This window comes from Vigna unguiculata, chromosome 3 (genome assembly GCF_004118075.2).
Source record: "Vigna unguiculata cultivar IT97K-499-35 chromosome 3, ASM411807v1, whole genome shotgun sequence".
NCBI classification, from domain to species: Eukaryota; Viridiplantae; Streptophyta; class Magnoliopsida; order Fabales; family Fabaceae; genus Vigna; species Vigna unguiculata.
This window is the reverse complement of record NC_040281.1, coordinates 17,448,260-17,468,349: the sequence shown is the minus strand read 5'-3', so window position 1 is coordinate 17,468,349 and position 20,090 is coordinate 17,448,260. Positions and strand designations below refer to the sequence as shown.

The 20,090-nt window shown below is 34.7% G+C and overlaps 2 protein-coding genes across 4 annotated transcripts; one reads left to right on the top strand and one right to left on the bottom strand.

Moving 5' to 3' along the window:
* Positions 1-449: 449 nt before the first annotated feature.
* LOC114177915 lies at positions 450-3,120 on the bottom strand. Of its 2 annotated transcripts, XM_028063515.1 has the most exons (5): positions 2,943-3,120; positions 2,161-2,256; positions 1,761-1,821; positions 1,569-1,609; positions 450-822 (listed from the first exon to the last, which is right to left on the bottom strand). In XM_028063515.1, the coding sequence occupies exons 2-4, from the start codon at positions 2,243-2,245 to the stop codon at positions 1,576-1,578; spliced, it is 180 nt and encodes a 59-aa protein (XP_027919316.1). In that variant the 5' UTR covers positions 2,246-2,256; positions 2,943-3,120; the 3' UTR covers positions 450-822; positions 1,569-1,575. The 2 variants fall into 2 exon arrangements, with proteins under 2 accessions (XP_027919316.1, XP_027919317.1); XM_028063516.1 differs by lacking the exon at positions 1,569-1,609 and having other exon boundaries at positions 526-822.
* Positions 3,121-7,098: 3,978 nt separating this feature from the next.
* LOC114176112 (pentatricopeptide repeat-containing protein At3g24000, mitochondrial-like) lies at positions 7,099-10,164 on the top strand. 2 transcript variants are annotated; one of them, XM_028061046.1, is made up of 2 exons: positions 7,099-9,023; positions 9,845-10,164. In XM_028061046.1, exon 1 carries the CDS (start codon positions 7,230-7,232, stop codon positions 8,937-8,939), a length of 1,710 nt encoding a protein of 569 aa, XP_027916847.1. In that variant the 5' UTR covers positions 7,099-7,229; the 3' UTR covers positions 8,940-9,023; positions 9,845-10,164. The 2 variants fall into 2 exon arrangements, with proteins under 2 accessions (XP_027916847.1, XP_027916846.1); XM_028061045.1 differs by having other exon boundaries at positions 7,102-9,023; positions 9,878-10,164.
* The last annotated feature ends 9,926 nt before the right edge of the window (positions 10,165-20,090 follow it).

The window sequence follows — 20,090 nt, the reverse complement described above, 5'->3', positions numbered from 1 at the left end:
CTGTAATATAAAGCATTGGATGGGGTGTGTGTTTATTTCTAAAACAATGTTTATTTTTTCATTTTTCTGTCTTTTTCTTCAAAATATGGGTTCTTAATTGTTTTTCTAAGTTAATTTTTCAATGATAACTCTATATACAGTTAAAAATTCCGACATTCTTATTGACTAAAAAAGTATGACATGATTTAAAATGAAGACCATCGCATCAGAATATAAATTAAACAGTCTTAGAAAATGCATAAATCTTAAATTTGTCAAAATAAACATTGTTAAGTTAATAGAACAACCTGAGTCATGTTCAGTTATGCTCGTGAGGAAAATCCAGTAAATGCTGGGAGCAGAGAACAACGTAAAACAAAAAAAACTAAATCCAATTTCCGTATATTTTCCTCTCACTATGCTTTTCAGATATGAAAAAAGGCAAAAGTTTTAAGCAGTTTTATTCAATGTTTCGAAATGTCAAAAATGTTATTTTTAATTACACCACCACTCTTCATTTTGATGGTATTACGGTGCATTTCACACTTTACACCATTCAAAAGTCTAAACTATCATTTCCCAATAATAATATAATTATTACAATGTAAAGAATATCAAACGGCATCCATACAAGCTAAGAAGTAAAGAAATGTTCAAATAAGATTCATGGCGGTGTATAGTTGGCATGAAAAGTAGCTTTAAGAAATTCTAAGTCAGGCTATATCAAGATATTCCCTAGTCAGCCATACCAAATACACCGGCTGCAACTAATTTAAACTCCCAAGTAACAATCTACATTTGCTTCCTCACGTGAGAATGGATTTTGTTTCTTACCACACATACCTGAGATTAAAAAGTATAAAGTTTAGAAGGGGAGAGAAGACCAATTTGACACAGTAATATCAATTACAACATGCACAGATATTCCATAGCAATTGAGAAGCTATAAAGTATAAGGCTGGATTTTCATGCTGGTGTAAAAACACTGCCATTGAGGAAACTACCAAAAGTTCCCAATGGCTAAACTTGCACTACATGCAGCTTTCCTTGAGCAATACATTAATGGAAAATCTTGAGCATTATATTATAAATTAGTAGACGTGAGTGGAAGTATTGTGTAGAAAGAATATATAATCCAACATTTACTTGCATATTCAGAACTGGAAATAGGACTAGATCGGATGATAAGATATAAAGGGATCTCAAAATTGTATATTGCTGCATAGCACTAGAAAGGATTTACATCAATTGGATTATAATAATATAAACATATAATCTCCACATGAAAGGGCTTTGCTTATTGTGGCTTGGCTTGGATCTCTAATTTACATCTATCGCAGTGAAGGAAGTTGGAGGAAAGGTATCAACTTTGAGTTTTTGAACAATGGTTATCATCTGATTATTGTAGAAATTTGTAAAGGTGCTATACATACATCTATGCTTCTTCCAAAATTTAACATAAAGCCTATAGTATGGTTGATAGAGACAAATGAAGGAAATTAGCGAAGCAAGAAGACAAGGGTTAAGCATTTTTGCTTTTTAAGAAAATGTAAATGAATACTGAAATGCCATGGTGTGCTGTTTGCTACCTGCATGTCAAATATTCTCTGCAGAGATATATGTAGTAGTCCTAAATAACAAGAATTAGCGCAATTAGAAGTGCTATTAACTAACTATATATATCATTATATCCCACTAAACTACCTGCATGTTAAGAAATGGCCAAATGCAATTTATGTTACTAATTAAGATGATTGATGAGAAGGGAAGAGATGCACTACCTCTTGAAGAACTGAGTAACATATCGAACGACAAAACACATTAATACAATCACCAAAATATCTGTAAAAAGCTTAGGAAATCCAACAAGCAGTACCACAGAAGACATGACAGCATATGAATTCAAGAAATCCCTTAATCTCTTGGTCATAATTCTAATATAGTTTCAGTTATCTTTCTAACCAAAGTACATGTAAACCACTATTGCTTACACTACGTTAGGAGTACGGGGAACACAAGTTTCCAACAATTGATGAATCCTAGTTGCATTTGCATAGTTCAAAGAAACCCCCACATAAATATCTAGAAATGATCAAAATTTGTGCATTTCAAGAGAACAAGAAAGAAAAAGACACATGAAAGAATTGAAATCCATTTAAAAGATAGTGTAATAAAGGATACTGAAAGTACAACGCTCCCACCAATCCAACATGTAGAGACCGAACGTCACATTGTAAAGGTAGATCTTGCGCTGAATCCAATTCATCTCTTCCTCAGCTGCATAAACAAATTTTTCTTTCTGGTTCAATCAGAATCAAGACAAATAACTCAAAAAATCATCACTAAAAGTATTTGAAATTGCTGTTAACATGCTCAAGAAAGGCAAAAAGTATTGACTATTAGCATGCAGTGCCATCATCTGTATTCCCTATTAACATTTTTTTACATACAGCCTCAAACAGTGCACTAATAATGGATACAAAAATTAACAATTTATAGCAATAAATGCATACTAATTCTTCTAAAAAGTTAAAGATTACACTGCATGAAAGAAACTCGTCTTTAGTAATAAAAAGTCCAAAAGGAGCACAAGGGAAAAAGATACTCAAAGGAATGAAGAAAAAATAAATAAATAAATAAATCAATTTAGAAATGGCTTCGAAACATAGAACGTTTTCAATAGAAATTAAGGGTGCGAAAATACACCTCAGAACGGCAAGAGCCTAGCATAAAGTATTCTGAACCAAACGCATCCTAACAAACACCCCCAAGCAACCCCATTTATTTCAACCCAAGAACCATGCAATTTCAAATCTAACAACAATAATGAGAGAACAGACTCATCAACACAAGCATCAAACTTCTTTCTAAAATTAATTAAAAAATCAATGGTCCAAAACAACAAGAATCATGAGGAAGTGAGATCTCGTTCCATGACTAGATCGGGGATCGATGTTCGTTACCTTAAGATAAAGATCAAGATACAAAGTTTGATGCGATTGCGGCGGTTTTGCGCTTCAGATAGCCAGGAATGGAACAGACAGCGAGAGGGAGGTCGAGCACGACCACCACCGTAATCTCGTCAACAAGAGAGAGAACTATGTAGGAAACTTACAATGAATAAATCACAAATGGTAATAATTTTTATGTTTTTTTTTATATAACTATGTTCGTTTTTTTTTAATTTGTTCTGCTTTGTTTTTGTTTGGACTTTTATATTGTGATTGGACTTTTATATTTTAAGGTTGATCTTATTTTTATTAAAAATTAATTTTTTTTTAGTCTTGATTTCATTTTTTTAAATGTGTTTCGATTTGATATTTTTGTTAGGCTTAAATACATTTTTCATCCTTATTTTCGTAGCGTTTGTTGCGGATAAACCTCTTGACAGAATGTTTAAAATGGTCCTCATTTTGACCGAATGTTTAAAATGGTCCTTATTTTCGCATTCGTGTTTTATTTGGTCATTTTCTATGACGCCGTTTAAATTAGTAACAGAGCACGGTATAGGTGGCACTGGTTGTATTACGTTGCATTGAGTGTGTTACATGTATTGTACATGTGTAGTAATTTAGAAATCATGCAGAACATCACAACAATCCAAACAGAAACAAACCTCAAAATAGAATTACGAAAACCCTAACCCACGAGCAAACACAACCCAGAAAACCCTAAACCCACTTACCTCGTTGATGATGATTAACTGGAAAATTGAAATGAAGAGCGCGACTGCAATCCAACGATGAAATGGCAAGTATTAGTTATTTCCTCTACAAATTCAAGCTCAAGAAAGACGATGAAGAAATCGCCTCCAACGATGAAGAGCGCGACTGCAATCCAACTCAAGCCATAATTGTAAAATTTCTCCCAAATTGAAAAGTTAACGTTAATTAGCCATCTGTACAGTACACGTAACACACCCCAAAGCAACGTAATACAAACAGTGTCACTTGTACAATGCTTCGTAACTGATTTAAACAGCGTCACAAAAAGGACCAAATAAAACACGAATTGCGAAAATGAGGACCATTTTAAACATTCGGTAAAAATGAGGACCATTTTAAACATTCTGTCAAAATAAAGACCATCCGCAACAAACACTACGAAAATGAGGACGAAAAAGGTATTTAAGCCTTTTTGTTAATATAATAATAACGATATTAATTATGTGTTATGTGTCTGTTCTATGTTTTTTTTTTATTTCTTATATTTTTTTAAATTGTCACATGTCAAATGAGGGAAGGGTCTTTTCACATTATCACATGATAAAGATAATGTGACGTGATAGTGACAATGACAATGTTACATGTTATTGTTGAAATGTCATGTAAATGTGGTGGTGGGAGGGATAATGGTGGTAGTTATATGGGTGGTTGTTGTTTTAATGTGGTGGTTGTGAGTTTGGTGATGGAGGTTGTGGTTGTGATGATGGTGGTGGTGGTGTCGGTGACGATGGTGGTGGTGGTGGTGGCTATAGTGAAGGATTATGAAATGGAGGGGGAGGGTGATGAAGGAGTGGATGATGAGGGTCATGATGAATTGGAGGTTGATGATGATGATGATGAATTGAAGGGTGAGAATTTAAGTAAAATAGGAATTTATTTGAATAAAACACAAACAATCATAATTAAAACAGTCTACGTAATGTGAACAGTGTCAGCTGTACACTTTGCCGTTATCAATTTAAACGGCGTCAACGGACGAAATTGAACATAATTTAGCAACCTAAGACCAAATTGAATGTGAAAGAAAAACAAAGAAGGGACAAACTAAACAATCTGAAGTAAAACAATATTTAAACCTTTTTTTCATTTATGATCATTCATTTTACATGACCTAGCGATTCATGTTTGCATTATTGATTGGTCTTTCGAGAGAAGAACATAAGAACATTGGGACCATACATAAGGGAATGATGTTACTTTTAACTCAAAACCTTAATTATGTGTTTGGATGAAGTAATTCAAGAGGGTAATTCATTTGTTTGAAGAATTTGAAATTGTTTCAAGGAAAATGACATGTTTGGAAAAAGAAATTAACCTTATGTTTGGATAAGGGATTTCAAAAATTTCAAGAAATTGAAATACACGGTATTTAAATTACTTACAATTGAATTTTCTTCATTTATAAATAATTTGTTTGGATGGAGTAATTGAAATATCATAGATTTCAATTTTCTTATTTGGAGAAAATAATTTATTTTCTATTTTAAGGCAAACTCAACTCTATCTTTGAGCCTGAGTTGAGTTAGCTTAACCTTCGATCCTGGACAACTCGTCTTGACTTTTGGTTCGGGTCGACTCGCAAGGATTCAACTTGGGCTGACTAGGCCCGACTTTCGGCATAGGCCGACTCGGCTCGACCTTTGGCGTGAGTCAACTAGGCTCGACCTTCAACCCGACTTGCCTTAGCTCGTCCATTGGCCTGAGTTGACTTGGCTCAACCTTCGTGAGTGGAGTTAAAAGGAGTGGAATTTCAATTTCCATCCTTTTTGAGTGAATATCAAATTCTACTATTTTAATTATTTGAAATTCCTAAATTTCAATTTCCTTCTAATTTCCTCATTCAAACAAGTCAATTTTACTTCAAAGAATTTCAAATATTCAACATAAATGAATTACTTTATTAAATTGCCTCATCCAAACACACTATAAGTTAATGAATTTATGAGTTTTCCCATATATAATGTTCAACTTTTCTCATTTTTACTTAATATGAGATTTAGACTCACCTGGACTTTTCCACAATCTCCCACATGGTTATCAAACTCGCGAGTTAACTCGTTAACTTTGACGAGTTTATGTTCCTAGTCATGGCTTCTGAGTCAACTCGGAAGCAAACTCATTTTTCAACTACAAGTGGTAGAATCAGATGTAAAATCAATGGAGTCGTTTGAACTCACGAGTTTGTAGCAATTTGGCAAGTTCGAAAGAGGAAAATTTTGAAGACAAACAAAGCCGTTTGGAAGGGAAAACTCACCTGATTAGGGCTTCAATCTTTTGATATTAAGCTCCTTCTTCTTCGTTCTCCAGAGTTGCATCACCGACTTGTCATCGCGGCACTCTCTCTTGCCACTATGCTCGCCATCGACCATCATCTTGTAATCGTCCTTGGTTGCGTCACTCTGTGCAGAGCTCCCAAACAGAGCCATCGCCGAGGTCGACGTTGTTGTATCGCGTGAGCTTCTCCTTTTTAGAAAGGTCGCCACACCACTAAGAAGTTGCATTTCCCTCTCAGTAGAAGAAGTGTGGAGCAGCACGGAAGATGGGGATGAAAATTAGGGTTATTTATTTACTTTGGGGTAGAATGGGTATTAAAAATAATTAGTTATCTTTTTACTTTGGGGTAAAGTGGATATTAAAAGAAATTAGAGAGGTGCAAAAGAAATAAATGGGGGTGGAGGAAGTGGCAACCTCTCTCATGGACACACTCCACACTACAACTCATGCTTATTATCCGTTTTTTTTATTTATTTTGTAGTGAAATACTAAAATTAGATCATTATGTCTAGAAATGGATCAAATTAAGTGGATACTCATCCAAGTGCATCCTCATCTTATTTGTTTAAATTACTTTTAAGTTATATAATTTTGTGAACTTATTTGAATTGTTATTTATATAATTTTCTTTTTCATGTTAAGATAAACTCTTACGAGTTTATAAGGTAAACTCTTAAGAGTTTACGATATGAGCTTAATGGGCTTTCATGAGTTTATGTAAATTCTTGAGCTTGACGACCTTGACCTCTCTCTCTCTCAAATTCACATTGACACTTCCTCTTTGAGCTAATCACGAATACTCCTTCTTATATAAAAATTTATCTTAACAAAATAAACTTGCCTGATTAAAAAACTTTCGATATAAATACTTATTCGAGTCGGTTACCAACACAAACTTTAAGTTTCAATAACACTTATATGTCTTTCGAAGGAGATCATATGAAGAGACTATTCCAATAAGCTAAACTCTACCTACAGATAAAATTATCATAAACCCAAATGAGATTATGGATCATTCACGGTCAACTTTTTCATTTTAAAACTTACTCTTAGACTTGAATTTTGAAACAATAATTATATTGTGTTGACTTCTGATCATGATTTTATTTATTTATTTATATAAAAAAATGTATGAAATTTATTTAAATTGTTCAAAGGTGAACGAGTGTGTGTGTTTTGAGGTTCCAAGTGTTTAAACCTGAGTTTGAAGCTGAAAGTGTTGTGAGAAATGGAGATGAAAGAGAGTGAGTAATGGTGTGGTGTGATGAGAAGGAGAAGGAAGGAATGGATCCCCGTGCGATGCACGCTCGGGCCATACGATCGGAGAGCAAAGACCGTGCAGTGTGGAACAAACTCATAACAAACTACTCCAAATCAAACCTCTCTTCCTATGCCCGTTCCCTCTTCCATCATCTCCCTCGTCCTCCCAACGTCGTCTCATGGAGCGCTCTCATCTCCGGCCACTCCAACACTCTCTTCTCCCTCCGCCACTTCCTCGCCATGCTCCGCTACCCCACTCTCCCCAACCACCGCATTCTCGCTTCCCTCTTCGAATCCTGTGCCACCGTCTCCGCCCTGTCCTTCGCCCTCTCGCTCCACTCCCTTGCGTTTAAACTCGCCCTCGCCCGCAATCCCTTCACCGCCTCCTCCCTCCTCTCCCTCTACTCCAAGTTCCGCATGCCTTTCAGTGCCCGCAAAGTGTTCGACGATATTCCCCACCCGGATAATGTCTGTTTTTCCGCCTTGGTCATTGCTCTCGCTCAGAATTCCCGCTCTCTGGACGCTTTATCCGTCTTCTCAGACATGGCACGTCGGGGTTTTGCGTCCACTATTCACAGCGTTTCCGGGGGTTTACGCGCTGCGGGTCAGCTAGCTTCTTTGGAGCAGTGTAAAATGATGCATGCACACGTAATTGTTGCGGGGTTTGATACCAGTGTGGTGGTGGGTAGTGCTCTCGTTAATGGGTATGGTAAAGCTGGTGTTGTTAGCGATGCGAGGAGGGTTTTTGAGGATAGTTTGTCTGATATGAATATTGTGGCATGGAATGCGTTGATGGCTGCTTATGCGCAGCAAGGGGATTATAAATCTGCTTTTGAACTGTTTGAGTCTATGGAAGGTTGTAGACTTGTGCCCGATGGGTATAGCTTTTTGGCGATCCTGACTGCTTTGTGTAATGCTGGGATGTTTCGGCAGATTGATCAGTGGTTTACGAGGATGATTGTGAATTATGGTTTGGAGCCGAGTTTGGAGCATTGTACATGTTTGGTGGGTGCAATAGCACGTACTGGAGAATTTGATCGTGCTGAGAGGGTTGTGTTGAATATGCCGTTTGAGCCGGATGCTGCAGTTTGGCGAGCTCTGCTATCAGCTTGTTCGTATCTTGGTGAGGCCGACAGAGCTTGGTATATGGCAAAGAGGGTATTAGAGCTAGAGCCGCATGATCCTTTTGCTTATATTGTTGCTTCTAACGTGTTATCGAGTGTGGGGAGGTGGGATGATGTTGCAGAATTGAGGAAGATGATAAAGGATAGGAGGGCGAAAAAAGTAATAGGGAGGAGTTGGATTGAAGTGCAGGGAGAAGTTCATGTGTTTGTGGCGGCAGATTGGAAGCATAAGAGGTCCAAGGAAATTTATCAGAAGTTGCAAGAGCTTATGGGGGATATTGAAAAATTGGGGTATGTTCCTGTTTTGGATGAGGTGTTGCATAATGTTGAGGAGGAAAAGAGAAAAGAGGCTCTTTGGTATCACAGTGAGAAGTTGGCTGTTGCGTTTGGGGTGTTGTGTGGATCTGCACTACCAGGGAAGCCGTTAAGGATTGTGAAGAATTTGAGGATTTGTAAGGATTGCCACGAGGCTTTTAAGTATATGACAAGAGTTTTGGAAAGGGAAATTATTGTGAGGGATGTCAACAGATACCATAGATTTGTGAATGGTAACTGTACGTGTAGAGACACATGGTAGAATATGTTAGTGACTGTGAATATGTTAGAGGGTTATTTCAAATAGCAGAGGATACTGAGAAAGAGCCTGATTTTTCACATAGTGGTAGGTATTTTTCTTACTGTAGTCCTGTAGTAGGCTTTCATTTTTTTGGCGTTTTATCCTCTTTTTGAATTTGATCAAGTTTAAGATATTTCATCACGAACTTTTTTGTGAAGGCAGATAGGTGAATTGTGACTATGAAAATTGCTTACAAAACAAAAGATGTGTGGAATTTGTGTTATTCCCTTTGTTGTTTTCTCATGGTTATTACATGAAATTTAGTTAAGGAGGTTGGGCAGGGAAGTACTCTACTTAATCTACTTAACACATGATGAGTTAACAACATTCTGAAGAGTAGGTGAGTACACTTTGGGTCTCATGTCCCTGAAAGATTGCTTGTATGAGGGATGCTATTTCAGTCCCCATCAATAACTTGATTCGAAGTTCAAAGTCCCACTACGGAAAATAATTACACAAATTTACAAATGCAAGAACTGTTAAGACTTCTAGTTCATTGTCTTCACAATGAAAAGTTTAACTGCCAATTAGGAAACAAAGTTGATGGAAAAAGAGGGATATAGAAGGGTGGGCAAACAATAAAAGGTTATCCCTTTAAAATAACAAGTAATAATTATATAGGTTTCATTACATTGTTTTCTTTCTTTGACTTTGAAGCCACTTAAATTCTTGACTTGACTTGCTATCTAGGATGTGCTAAATTTCTATCTGATTAATCATTGGTAAATTAATGAATGGTCATTTTATCAGAGTTTACCATTTTTGGTTCTTGGGTGATTCTATATAAAGCATTTCTAATATATGCTGACTTCTTGTTTTGATTTGTATTAGAACTTCGTCCTAATCACCTTTTTCACTGTTTCTAGTTTTAATCACTTGAAAAACTGCATCATATACAGAGAGACATCGGGGAGAATGGAATGGAGAAAGCTTGAATGTTTTTGGAATTTGTCAATGTCAAAACACGCCTCATCTGTCGGTCAAAGAAGTGAAAGTTTCTTCACCATTGGCTGCCTTGGGGACGTCTTTGATTGGTAAATTCAACAGCTTATACAAAACTCAATACTCACTTCTTACTTGGTCTAAAGAATGAATTGTCAGTTTCAAAGGCTAAAGTTATTGAAAGATACAACATATATTATAGATATTCTTCTACAGATGTTGCTGCAAAGCATACAATTATTGAAAGATGATATATATATATATATATATATATATATATATATATATATATATATATATATATATATATATATATATATATAAGGATACTCACAATGACTACCTAGTGCTACATCTACACCCTACTTGATTAAAACACAATACATACCTTTCTTATTTTATATATTATTCGCATCCTTATTATTTTAAGAAATTACAGAAGTATATGTGCATGTGCACACATTCGACAAATTGGATGTTTTTGAATTAGTTAAAATAAAAATTGAGTTATTCTAAAAGTAAGTTTTTTCATAGTTATTTCTTTTAGTATTTATTTTCTATATACTGAATTTTAAAAATTTGAAGTGTTTTAATATTATTCTAATTATTATGTATACTAAATTTTAGATAAATGATGTATTTCTAATTAAATATATTTATAATCAATATTTACTTATATTTTTAAAAAGTATATTATATGTCTAACTAAATTTGCTTAATGAATTGTCAAATAATATTAAAAAGGACTCATTGTGAATAATATTAAATGTACATTTCACATTCTCCCTTTGATGGCTGAAAGATTTTCCATTCAACCTGTTATTGACAAAAGAAAATTACATCAAAGGGATATATTGAGAAAAGACATTGATAGAAGAAAAGTATTAAAGAAGAAAAGTTTTGGAGAAGAAAAGTATTGAAGAAGAAAAGTATCAAAAAAAGAAAAACATCTAAGATGAAAAAGCGTTGAAGTGGCAAAATATATATTATTTTTTCTTTTTTTTAATTTAAAGTTTTGTTATTTTAATTTAAATTATTTTTTAATTTTATAAGTATTTTTATAATTATTTTATTTATATAATTAATATATACTATTTTCTATTTTATTTGAATTTTTTAATTCTTTTTAAAATTAAAATTTTTAATTTTAATTATTTTTTTCTTTATTTTTTATATTTTTAAATTTAACTTTAATATAATTTGTTAAAAAATTAATAAAAGTAAAAATTAAATATAATTAAAAAAAATAAACTGAATTTATAAAAATGAAAACGATATATAATATATATATATATATATATATATATATATATATATATATATATATATATATATATATATATATATATATATATTCGGAAGTCAATTTCCGATATAAATTTTTTGACATCCGAAAGTTCAAATTCTTCATTTGATGTCGACATATGGAAACATCTTTATCGGAAGTCGACGTTTGAATTTAATCTGGGATGCGATCTGCTTATTTTGATTAAATGGTCAAAGGATAATTTTGGAATTTAAAATTTTTTTTGAGGTACAGAAGAAATCTTGGAGGTGCAGAAAGAAATCCCCTAGTTCAATTGAATGTTAAAGAACTTCATTATGCATCTCCAACAAAATTCACTATGAAGAGAGATTATAACTCGAAGTTTCTCTCTAAGTAAACTCTTATTCAACTATCATAATTTTATATTATTTTAGTGAAACAACAACTCTCATTTAACATCAACACAAGTTTCTATTTTTACAAAGTAATAACTACCATAATTAACTTCCATAAAAAAAGTCTAAATTAGTGGATAAGACACTTGAACAATCTTAATATTATTGAGTTGACACATCGATTAGGCGACTTTCTTAGACAAAAATAGTCTTAGTAGAAACTAAGAGAGTAGACTAGGGAAGTCAACGAGGTAGGTAGGGTACGAGTAATAGCTTCCCCGTACCCTACCTGTTGGATAAATATATGCCCTGTACCTGTATGCATATCAGTCGGGTATCCGTTATGCAGGTACTCACAAAATTTTTTAATATCCACGGATATCCAGAGTACCCGCGTGTATTTACAAAAAAATATAAATAAATATTTAACAACATATTTTAATCATAAATTCAAATAAAATAGAATACATAACATTCATAAATTTTAAACAAAGTCCAAATAACCCATTTAAATAATGTTGAGTGACAATTTATAAAAAAATGAATTTTTTTAAAACTAATTGATAAAAAAATAACTCATTCAAAATCAATATGTTAATATTTTAATCATGTTTTTTTTTTAATTTAAATTAGAGTATAGCGAATACAAGTATCCATAGGTACGGATAGTATGATACCCATACCCGCTCGTTAACATGCAGGTTTTAAAAATATCTGTACCTGTTACCCGCAGGTATCCATTTACAATATCCATTTCCTACCTATTGCGGGTTTTATCTATGAATACCCGTAGGTATGAATTTTGTTGACATCCCTAAAGAAGACATTCTACCCACGTTGATATATGAAGATAAACATCTAGTATTGAATGGTATGAAAGAGTTAGATGGTATGAAGCAGTTAGACTACCTCGAAGCCTTAACAAGATTTTATTGAACTAATCTTAACAAATCTCCACCTTAAATCAACACAAATCTTGTGAACGATAATAACTACTTACCTCTTAGCTATTACAGGCTTAATCACCAAAACAACTAGATCAAATCATAACAATGCAAGAATTTGTTGCTTGTTAGAACCTTTGTAATCATATCGGAGGGATTATGATATGTTAAGACCTTTATAACCTTTATAGATTCTTGAGAAATCTAGTCTCTTACAAAACGAAACTTGATGTCAATGTCCTTCATTATTTGATGATAAACTTGGTTCATGGTTAAGTGTATAAAACTGTTGTTGTCACACTAGAAGGTGACAACTTGGTCTTGCATCTTGAGCTTTCAGCTAGACCTCGTACCTATAAGGCTTCATTTACTGCTTCTATTGTGACAATGGACTCTTTTGTAGCAGTTCACAAAGTGACAACCTTCTATAGAATTGTAATACCATATGCAATAAGAATGATCCAAATAATATCCAAATATGCAACCTGACTCACTTTTTGGTGAGCCACAAATTTTGTAACCCGACTCGACCTATCATGGGTTGGTGCGTTGACTCACTTACAAATGTTTTGTTTTTTAAATTTATTTATATATTTATTATAGTACAATAAAATTATATTGACTCGATTAATTATTTTTATATTAATGAAATCAAAGTATTTATCTAATTCTCCAAATATTATTATAAAGATAATAGTTGAAAATTAAAGTTTCAACGTATATAACTTTGGCAAACAAATAAATTAAACATCTAAACTGTTCAAATATTATTGAATACTATTCAAGTACTTAAAAAAATCAAATTGTAAACCTATATATTTAGAAGTAGTAAATAATTTTAATAAAAAACTATAAAAAATGGTAAAAATACTAATAAAGTATTGTTGTTGGTGGGTTACGAGTCAACCCACCTTCAACCTAGCTCAAACCCGTGGGTTAAGTGAGCTGAGCTCACTTCAACTAGGGGTGGCAAAAAGAGCCGGACTGACCCACCATTGAAAAACGGGTTAGAAGCTACAACCCATCTCGCCACATGGCGAGTCAGCCCACCACTTTTTTCTTTTAATTATTTTTTAAAATTTTTATTTATAAAATTTGTTTATATATATACATAAATAAATATTTAGAGCATATTTATTCATATAAATATTTTCTAAGCTTTTAATTGCTCAATTAATATTTTTATTAGATAAATAAAAGTAATTATTATATTTATATGTTGAATTACTCTATTATAACTAATAATTGGAACTTAATTTGTAAGTGTCAATTATTTAAATTATAATAGTATTGCATATTTACATTTATACAAAAATAAAATATAGAAAATTTATTTTTTTTAATTAATTTTAATTTTTAAATTAAAAAAATAAAATAAAAACAAGTTAAGGGGCCAAGGGCAGGTTATCCCGCCTGTTGAAACCCTACTATTTAGGGTTTTTGTTGTTAGAATCGGTTAGGGTCGTTTTCCCCTTTTCTATTTTGGGATCTATTTAAGATATAGATCCTCTCTAGTTTTTCAATGTGTGAACACAATGTGAAAATACAGTGCAAGTAGAGTTTTTTGCTTTCTTACCATTTTGTTGCATCTCGTTTTCTTCTTCTCCTCTCTTCTTCCTTCTTCTTCCTCCATGCTTCTTTTTCCTTTCGTGGTGCGCCTCTGATGTAAGAGTTAGGGCTCTTATATCTGAAGAGAGAGAGAAGGGCACCTTTTTGTGTTGTGGGAAAATGATGCAAGGGGCTCAATATGGTATTAAAGCAGGTTCATAGCCTACTATATATCCATCTGCCCACTCTATTTTCTTGCCCTAGTGATCTGCTAGCCTCAAGAAGGTTTCTTGCACCATGGAGAATGAAAACAACAACAAAGAAATTAAGTCAAAAGTCAACAACACAGGTCAACATACACAAAAACTAATTACATCTCATGGAGAAAAAAAATATGAGAAGAGCTCTCATGTCCAAAAATAAACTGAAATTTGTGGATGGCAACATCAAAATTCCCACCAGAGACGAGCCCTCTATGAAGCTTGGGAAAGAGCCAATGTTATGATTTTGTCTTGAATTATTAGGACTCTTTCTGTCCAAATAGCAGAAAATGTGATCTATATCGATTCTGCAAAGGATCTTTGGGAAGACTTAAAGGAAAGATTCATAAAGGGAGACTATTTCTGCATTTCAGACCTTCTTCAGGAAAAGCATTCTGCCAAACAAGGTGAAAGGAGTATCACCCAATTCTTCACAAATATGAAGATTGTTTGGGAAGAATTAGAGTTTTTCAGACTTGTTCCCAACTGTGTTTGTGGTAAGTCTTGTGAATGTAATCTTTCTAAAACTTTCGTGAAACAAAGGGTAATTGAGTATGTGATATGTTTTCTAAAGGGTCTGAATGATAACTATATCATTGTTAAGACTCAAATTCTATTATTAGAACCCCTACCCAATATGAATAAAGTTTACTCCGTAACAAGAAAGAAATGGTGCTGCTGGTTTAAACCTGGAAGGTAAGGTTTTATTCAATACGACTGAAAGGCATTACAAATCTCAAGAACATAGCAATTAGAGAGGTCAAGGCAGAGGTGTTAGTTCTCGGTCTTAAGGAAGGGGAAGAGGTAGGAATCCCAATTATGGCAAACAGTGCTCTTATTGCCATAAGATGAATCATACAATTGATGAATGCTATTCCAAACATGGTTATCCCCCATGGTATAAACAGAGGACTGAATACAACATCAATCTCACTGAAAAAGGAAGTCAAGATAAGAAGGAGCAACATGTTTGTAATCTGAATGTGAAAGAAGACCCTAATGACAAGCATAATGTCAAGGATGACACAATCAAAGGGCTCACAGTAGATCGGATGCAAAAATTGTTGAAACTCCTAAGTGACTATAATGATTCTAGCACAGTATTAACCAAATACAAAGGCGTGCCAATTCTTTTGACAAAGAACCCCAAGGTAAAAACCTCTAGATTCTTGATATTGGTGCAACTGATCATGTTGCACAAAATAAAGGTTGCTTTACCACCTTTTTCAAGATAAGACCTATGAATATTAAACTGCCTAATAACAATACTGTCACTACTAATTTCATTGGAATAGTCCAGTTTTCTGAGAATCTCATTCTTTTTAATGTTTTGTATGTTCTAGAATTTTCTTTCAATTTAATTTCAGTTCAAACTTGATCAAGGATTTGAACTATAATCTGATTTTTTCCTCTGAGTGTTATTAGATACAAGACATTAACGCATATCAGATGATTAGGCAAGCTGATTTCAACCAGGGCTTATACTACCTTAATGGCACCACTGTTATTGAAAAAACTAATTTTGTCCCTAATACTGTGCTTAATTGTGCTAAGTGTGACATTGATACATGGCATTATAGGTGTAAGACCCATTTACTTTACTACCTTTATTTTAAAGGACTGCCCCAAATAAGTTGGGCCTAGGGCTGGCCCATAAGGAACCAAAGCCCCTAAACCAGTTGAAACACTTTCATTCTTCTCACTTTCAGAAAAATAGCCTCTTTTCTCTTAGAACATTAACGTTCCTCTGCTAGGGTTTGGGGTTCATCCAAGTTCAACTGAGTTCAACCCATTTCTTTCACTCACGTAAGTTACTTCCGATGCATAATCTTCTCTTTTAGTTTAATCTTCGTGCTTGCCGTTAGGGTTCCTCGTAATAATCTCGTGCTTCCTCTGTATTGAGATTTTCAGCTCTTAAATATGCTCTTGGAGTTGTCTTGCTCATTCGCTTAAGGGTCGGGGTCGTTTTAACTAACTCTTTTCAGGTAAGGAAAGTTAGGGTTTATGTTTTTAAAGTTATTTTGCCGATTTTTGGTCTGTTGTATGGTTGTGATGTTTGAATGAGGTTGTTGGTCGAATAAAAATGTATGGTGTGCAAGTATGTTTAATTGATGTGGCGCTACTCTTTTTCTACACTGCACACTTTTCGTAAAATGAAGATTTCTACTATGTTAACCGTTGGATCAAGCTGAAATTTTAACAGCTGATTCTTAACACATAATTCGTGACTTTGAGCGGTCGGATCTTTAATCGAAGCTCTATAGTGTGAGCAGTTTTTATCGCAAGGTCACTAAATTTGTGTTGTTGACAACACTTCACACTTTTTGTAAAATGAAAGTTACTACTTCGTTAACCGTTGGATCGAACTGATATTTTAACAGTTGATCCTTCACACATAGCTTTGGACTTTGACCGGTCTGATCTTGAATCAGACCTCTGTAGTGAGATCCATTTTTATCGCCAGATCGCTGTAGTTTGGTTGTTTCTCTGTAGTTTGGTTGTTTCTCTGATCTTGAATGGTTATTACTGGCTTGAATTTAATTGTTATATTAAAAGCATGTGATAAATGATTATGCATGAGTGAGTTGGTTCATGGATTGTGGATGATGGGTTTGGTATGAACTCGGCATGTGATTTAAATGAGATGGTTGGTATCAAGGAGACATGGTCTTGATATGAAATATAAATATATATATTCACTATTTGGGAAGGATGAGTTGGTATGGATTCAACATTTGGTTATGAATGAGAATGGGTTGTAAAGGTTGGCATGAGATATTGTGTATGGTAAACATTACTTGATTGATTGAACATGATTGGTCTGTGGTTAATGCGTAATTCCTTGAAATCTCTAGGTGGAATTTCAGGGTCGTGCTTCAGTGGTCGGGACGTAATTCCATGGCCCCTGTTAGTGGGTGTCCATGATGGTGTCCCATATATATAATTTGGTAAGGATTCAAGGTAAGGATTGCATCCTGACACTCTAAGGAGTCAGTTAGTCTCACTCAGAGCGGACTGACTCCTGTGGTGAGAGTAGCAGGAGGCCTGAAATTCATTAAGGGTTAACCTTGTGTGTGAGGGAATTGTTTCATTATAACACTTGTAACACTTGTAACACATAGCTTGGGGGTGAGCAGCTTGGGGGTGAGCAGAGGTATCCACCACAAGTGCGAGCATCTGCTGAATCCGAACAGATTATATGTATCCGGATGAGTCGAGTCGAGTCTTAGTGTATTGATTGGAAGGTCATAACATGCTTGAATGATGTATGTATATTGGATTGTGAAAGTATATCTGATTGCATGATAAAATCTTTTTGGCTCTAGCTTACCCTTTTGCTTGTTTGATTGCCTTGTATGTTGTTCTTCTATCATTGCGATGATCATCAATTTATTGATGGGAGCAGATGCGAGAGGTACTCGAGGTCAACATAGAAGGGATGGTTCCGCTGTACAGTCTACCCGTGCTGGACTTCATGTCTCTTTGGGCTTTTCTTTAGGGCGAAGGCCTGTGTATTGTATTGCCCCTAAGGCTTTATTTCGAATACTGGCTATCTCTTACTCCTTTTGGGTTGTAGGCATTGTAGTGAGCTTTAGTATTTCCTTTTAAGTATCTTGGATAACTGTAAGGAGTGACTTTATACTCCGTAACTTGGCTCTTTATATTATCCGGTGTAAGATTTCATTTAATTATGTTATTATTTAAATGGGATGTTACATTAATGGTATCAGAGCAGTTCGTGCTTAGGATGACCTGAGGTTGTGGGTTTGTCATCCCTCGCAGGCGTGAGTAGTCATGTCTAGTCAAGTGTGTCAGTAAAACCAAAAGTTTTAAGAACAGAAAAATGCCTTGATAAAGTAATGAGGGTGTACACTCATGACTAGATTAAAGGTTGTTTTTCCTTTCTTAATTCTACTGGCTGGGGAAAGAAGGGTGACAGACAAAAATGTTTGGTTGTCTGTACATGATGGAGTGTTGCTTCGTATGTTCTAGTTTGTCTTGTTATGTCTCTGTACTCTGTGTCTGGTGTCTATAGAAATGAGGGAATGCAAATCCAATGTCAACTTGGTCTGCCTTCCTTTACAAGTGCTGGATGAGGTCTCTGAGACAACTTTCGCCTTAGAGATAGGAAGTTGATGTGTGATGCATACCGTTGAGCAAGGAAAGCTAAGTTGGGTTAATAGTTTGAGAAAAGATGTTGGAGTTTAGCAATGATTGGACTAAGGGAGCTTCAAGGACAAGTTTGGGATCAAATACCGCAAGTTTTCCAAATGAGTTGAATCTAGAGGTTAGAACATATGGGAGAATACCAGTGCATGCAAGTGGAACAACGTTTGAGGAAAATCAACCTGATTCTACATCCCGTCAATGTTGAAGTTCAGAGTCATGCAAATGCATACAGTGTTAGGAGAAGTGTCATTGAATATAGTCATATGGTCACATCTAGTGCTTCTTGGAGTGGTGGAAGAGGAACAATTGGCAAATTCTAAGTTGCAGAAAGTGGAGAGATTGCTTGGCAACGAGAAAGCTAAGAGAGGAGGAGACCGTGAAGTGCGAAAAGATGGCAAATCTCTAGTGAGAGACTGAATTGGATAAGGGTTTACTGATCAATCAGGAAAGATGAGGTTCCTAAGTAGAGGAAAAAACACTTTATGGTTAGGGAAGGAGTGGCATAAGAGATTCATACTAGGATTAATAGTCAGCAGGTGAGGATGGATCTTTTCAAATTGTTAGTGGAATGTTTCCAAGAAAAGTAGTTCCCATGAGTAGAGCATCTGACCTTGGGTATAAAGTGGAAGGTTTCACGTACTAGACGGAGGAGCACACCTTTAAAGATCATTCTCGTATGGAAGGATGACCTAACTGATGTCGGAGCACAATGATGGGGAGAATGAAAAGAAAAGTTTTGAGTGGTTGACATGGTGTCTACAATGGTTGATGCTAAAGTGGTTAGCACGAATAAATCTCATCCAGAGATACACCTTACGAAGTGATGCTTGGACTAAGGGCCGATTTTCTGAGGATCGTGTACTTCTTGATGTTGCCAATATGATAAAAGAGTCATGATTGCCTTTAAAAAAATGGGGCTGAGGTTGAGATGATGGTTTGCTACAATTGCAACCAAGTGGAGACTTGTTCGGGTGTGTGGTGCCTTCGCGGTGATCAAAGTATTTAAATTCAAAGTCGATTTGAATTGTTTCCTTTACAAGGTTGGGACATAATCTCAAGGGTGAATTGGTTGTTCTCTTAATCTCATTCTTAGGAGATGTGATCTCCAACGAAGTAGTATCCTTTGATTTAAAGAGATATGTCAGTAGTGGTGTAACAAGTGTGGATCAAGCTGAAAGGTGAGGGCAAGATGTCATGTGAATCAGAGTTATACGACAAAGGTGAGCGAAAAATAGACGCAAGGAATCTCAGTGGTAGAAGAGTTATAGATTTGTTCTGAAGTAAATATTAGAATTTTCGCTTTAGAGTGGTAAAGTTCCCTTTTGTATTTGGGTCTGAAGTCGAACTTGTGCTGATAGTTTCTAATTGGAAGCTTTATGCTAGGATTGTGAGGTAAGAGGAACAAGTGAAAGAGTTGTTGGAGACATAATGGTATAAACTCAGTATAATCACTAGGATGACTACAAGTTTGGTGAATCTTTAAAAGAAGTTGTGATGTGTCAACCGTTCAAGAAGAGTATTGACTAAGGTTGGAGTGACTAATAAGGAATATGGTTTTAAAACGGATAGATACATGGTTGAGAAAA

Bases quoted from the DNA above. Each gene is read 5' to 3' on its own strand.
- LOC114177915 (XM_028063515.1), bottom strand. From the start codon at position 2,245: ATGAATTGGATTCAGCGCAAGATCTACCTTTACAATGTGACGTTCGGT. The intron at 1,822-2,160 runs GTATCCTTTATT...AGCTTTTTACAG, and splicing joins GTGGGAGCGTTGTACTTTCA to ATATTTTGGTGATTGTATTA. The intron at 1,610-1,760 runs GTAGTGCATCTC...CTTGTTATTTAG, and splicing joins GTTACTCAGTTCTTCAAGAG to GACTACTACATATATCTCTG.
- LOC114176112 (XM_028061046.1), top strand. From the start codon at position 7,230: ATGGTGTGGTGTGATGAGAAGGAGAAGGAAGGAATGGATCCCCGTGCG.